At 39.7% G+C, this 4,389-nt stretch overlaps 1 protein-coding gene across 1 annotated transcript; it reads right to left on the bottom strand.

Annotated features, from left to right (window-relative positions):
- Positions 1-310: 310 nt before the first annotated feature.
- Positions 311-3,401, bottom strand: LOC107507052 (heat shock transcription factor, Y-linked-like). Its single transcript, XM_016138038.2, has 2 exons — positions 2,646-3,401; positions 311-2,181 (listed from the first exon to the last, which is right to left on the bottom strand). The coding sequence occupies exons 1-2, from the start codon at positions 3,156-3,158 to the stop codon at positions 1,495-1,497; spliced, it is 1,200 nt and encodes a 399-aa protein (XP_015993524.2). The 5' UTR covers positions 3,159-3,401; the 3' UTR covers positions 311-1,494.
- Between the last annotated feature and the right edge of the window lie 988 nt (positions 3,402-4,389).

A 4,389-nucleotide genomic window follows, 5' to 3' on the forward strand; every position in this document is an offset into this window, starting at 1 on the left:
AAACAATAAAGGTCTAGTTATGGGGATGAGAATCATTAATGGGTGAGGGGACAACAAAGGGGGACACGAAGACACAACTACTCCAGAGTAAGGGAAGAGAACGATGTTGACCTCTGAGTATGAGTTAGGAAAAAATAATTAACACGCACTGTCTCCTAGGCCTAGCATCAATGACTGACTCGAGCAGCAACCACAGCTGTCTGTCAATCCATCCCGTTGCCTGAGAACTGACAGACAGTTTGTGTTGAAGAGTGACAACCCAAAATAACTTGAAGACTATGGAAAGTTTACTGTTTTTGAAAAAGATTTTAATTAGTGTAAGTCGACACTCATTTATTGCTCATTTAATAAATACTAAAATACATTACCTGCTAGGCACTGTGCTAAATCTATGCCGAGGTCCAAGGTAGACAAGGAAAAGTAGGCAGGAAATATTCGAAAGAGGTTATATCTTTGGGCTAAGCAGTGATATAAATAAAGCAGAGAGAGAACCAGCCTTTCAATGCTGGGAAAGAGGGCAAAGTTGTGAGGCGGCAGTTTACATGACCGAATTAGTTTGAATGAGCTCTAGACAGATAGTGGAACAGAAAGACACGGTCCTGGGAAGATAAAGGGGTCAGTTCTTCAGGGGAGTTGTTAGTGATGCTGAGGTTCTGAGCTCTGAATCTAAAAGGCGTTCCATGCCAAAATAAGGATTTGAGCCTCTCTTTGGATGGAACATAAACCAAGATAAAAACATGCATTAGAAAATGTAAAGTGGACTCACAAAGGGAGGAAACAAGGACGCGAATAAGCTTGAACACTTTGAGGACAGTAGAATAAAGGGAGACATCTGAAATACTTGTAAAATTCCACCATGTGTCAACAGTGATGAAACTTCTATGACAAGAGCATGTGATCTTTACTATATCAGTGAGAGCTTCATGGCGATCATGATTACTGAGCTAGTTAGCGTATGCCATACTTTTATGTATGAATGCATTTTTAACGACGACAACTTCTGCCAGCTAAAATCGAAGGACTTACATTTTAAAATCACAGCAAACATTTAATTGAGAGAATGCTAAAGTAAATACTGCATGTGTGCCTTTTCTAGATTTGATTTGTATCTATGCCTCTCCTATCATCCCAATTCAGACCTTCATTTGATTCATCCTGGAGTGCGTCAGATATCACTTAACTCCAGTTTCTTCATTTGCCGATACTCCCTTGATTTCTATCCCCTTTAAATAGTTCATTAGATATAATTTACTTAGAAAGTCTGGTAAGTATTCCTAATGACCAAAATGTCCAAATGTTAAACACTAGTAAGTAGCCTAACATGAAATAAAGCATCATTTCACTCTTAACTCTTTCAAAAAATAAGGGCAATTAACCCGTAAGGTGAACATGTAAGTTTATTGTCCAGATAAGGTGATTGCATGCATTTTGCTGATGTTTGCCAACATGACTTAAACTTCGTGTTTTTGCACGGTCCGGTAGTCCATTGGTACATCACTTGTAATTAGGGTATTGTTCACCTAACGAAGGTGGTTGACGAGTTAACCTTGAAAGAGTGGCAGCAGACGTATCAGCTATCGTTGGCAGGGGGAACCATGGGTTGCCTGCTGGTTGCAAGGTGGAAAAAGGGCCGTCAACGACTGATAAATCAGGATATCTAGTTGGAAAAGTAGAAGGCACCATCATTCCAAAATAACTTCTCTGCAAGGGAGATGTAATATACTGAGAGGTCGAAGTTGTGCTTGTAACAAAATTCACGATGCGGCCATTTGCTTGGGTGTAACTGCCATGTGAGTGCATGTGAAAAGTGGTCAACTGATTCAAGACAGCATGTTGGTCCATTACACTTTGTTCTGATGGTCTACCTAAAGTTGATGATGGAGGAGACAGTTCACTTCTGACTGGAGCAGTTGTACTCGCAATTCTCTGGCTGGTAGCAGGCTTGCTTATTGGTGGCGTGTTTAAATTTGCGGAAGTTGAAAATACGCTTTCTGCACGTGTGTCAGCAACAAATGCAGAATGATGATTACCTTCAATATTCTCTGTTCCAGAGTGCTTCTTGCTGAAATGTTGAGCTATCGAAGCTGCTGGAGAAGCATTTTTGATCCTAACTCTTCTTTTCAGTCGGAGTAAAAGTTGGGGACAGCCTCGTTTAAAATTCGGATTTTGATAGAAGTGTAACTAAAACCAGAGGAGAAAGTTATTTGTTGACACAAGACTCTAAGAAAGCTGACCTCTAAATCATATAGCAAATTTATTATGCAAAGCTAATGCCATCAACACACGGACATTGTTAACTATTGTCAAAAATTACTTATTGGGAATAAAAACTTAAATAGCATAGCTCTCAAGTAAAAGTGTTTTTTTAAATTTAAACTATCACCGAAAGCACTTTTTAAAGTGGTTTCAATACCTTTACTTAAGAGTTCACTGATGAGAGTCAAAGTTGCTAGCAAAATTTTTATAATCCAGAATGCCCCGTTCTCAATTTTGTGAAAAAAAACTTTTAACCTTACTAGTGTCATATATTTTTATGAGATATACGTATTTCATTATATGTCTGTATGCACACACACGCGCGCGCGCACACACACACACACACTTATATAGGACCTACTATATGTTGTAACTAAATTTAGTACTACCTTGCTTAAAACAGAGACTTCTTTTTCTTCTGCCAAGAAGTCAGCTAGAGAAGCAGATCTTTGAAAACTCTGTTGCACTTTACTAAATCCGTAAAGGTTAAGCTGTCGAACTAAACTTTTCATACTTGCAGTTTCAAATACTCTGAAAGGGGCCTTTCTTTCCAGGACTTCTCTCTTGAAGAGTTCTTCATTAATCACTACGGAAGTTCCATTCTCATCCCACCAAATTGACTTAAATTGATTGTTTTCAACTATTTTCCAGAGTTTTCTGGGGAAGGTCATAGATCGAAAATCATTATCTCCATCCGGTTCAGAGACACAAAATGTGTGATGTGGTCTTCTTATCAAGGACCGTGCAGACAAAGCCTGAAAAGCATCTTCTTCGATCACAGACCTCAAGTCCGAGTCCCCAGTCAATGTGTGATCACACAACAGAGATCCAATGGAGGCTGCCGAACCAGTTGATTCATCTTTAGAAGAATCGTCTTTAATCTCTGAAGAGACATGTGCCATCTCAAATAAATCTTTCTTCAGCTGCTTTTCTCACCTACCTAGTTTTGAACACCGCAGCCCCACATGCTGCCTTGGCAGGCCTATACTGATAAACTACTCAGAATCACCAGTGTTTCTCAACCTGAGTAGCTGTGACATCACAAAATGACTGTGATGGTCTCCTAGCAACTCAGTATAACATGCGCCCAGTGTTTCCTTCTCACTCTATCAATTTCATTCACTTAATATAAAATAGAGGCTGGTTATTTATATAGTATACAGTGCAAATCTTATTGTGAAGAACACTTTAAGTAAATAAATTTTGGAGGTCCATGGAGTTAAAGAAATTTCCTGCCTTTTGCACACACACTTATTCTATGATTCATGACTAAAGGATAAGGCCTGGTAAATGGGCAATGCAAAAAGTAAAATAAACAAAACAAACAACCGGGGCCCGGTGAAAGAAGCTCTTGGTTCCACCTACAGGTACGAGCATTTGAAATCAGTTCCAGAGACATAAATTCTTAACACATGACTGATGTGAAGTCCTTGAGTCTTTTATTATCTCTGGTGCTTCAATCATCAACCCTGCAGCCCTTCAGGGATGGGAGAGGCTTCTTTTTCTTAGATTGCCAGCTTCTGTGGCTAAAGTCCCATATGCTCCTTCATCTGGGTCCACTGCCTATACGGGCAGTAAAAACTGCCTGTATAGCAGTAAGCTTCACCTCTCAGAGGGTCTTATGCACTTCTCTCTTTAGCATAGCAGAAAAGAACTGGGGTTGAGACCATCTGTCAGGTGAAGAACATAGACTTTATAAAACTATCAGGGTTTCAGTGAGTCTGTACATGGTTTGGAGAAGAAACTGTGGACTCGACTGCACTGCTACTGATACTGTAATCTCAGGCAGGGAATCTAACTTTTGCGTGCCTCTGAAACCTCAGCTCCCTCATCTATATATGGTGATGGTTATAGTGCCCACCTCACAGGGGTATGAGTGGGTTTATCCACGTAACATTCTTTAAAAGAGGCTTAAACATTTGAAAATAAAACAAGTTTACCTCCTATTGTTGCTGTTGTATTAACCAATAAAATGATGGTTAAATCAGCCACTGTGTTGGAGACAAAGAAAGAAAGGCAGCAGTTCCTAGGTTATTCTGCATTTTCTACTCTTCCCTGAATTTGCATCCATGAGGAAGTCTTTACTATTAACAGGATTTGGGAAACACTCACATTCTGACGCCCACTGCATTC

Source organism: Rousettus aegyptiacus, unplaced genomic scaffold (assembly GCF_014176215.1).
Source record: "Rousettus aegyptiacus isolate mRouAeg1 unplaced genomic scaffold, mRouAeg1.p scaffold_m13_p_19, whole genome shotgun sequence".
NCBI classification, from domain to species: Eukaryota; Metazoa; Chordata; class Mammalia; order Chiroptera; family Pteropodidae; genus Rousettus; species Rousettus aegyptiacus.

Coding starts and splice junctions, on each gene's coding strand:
- LOC107507052 (XM_016138038.2), bottom strand. CDS start 3,158: ATGGCACATGTCTCTTCAGAGATTAAAGACGATTCTTCTAAAGATGAA. Junction 2,182..2,645: donor AAGTCTCTGTTTTAAGCAAG/GTAGTACTAAAT, acceptor CTCTGGTTTTAG/TTACACTTCTATCAAAATCC.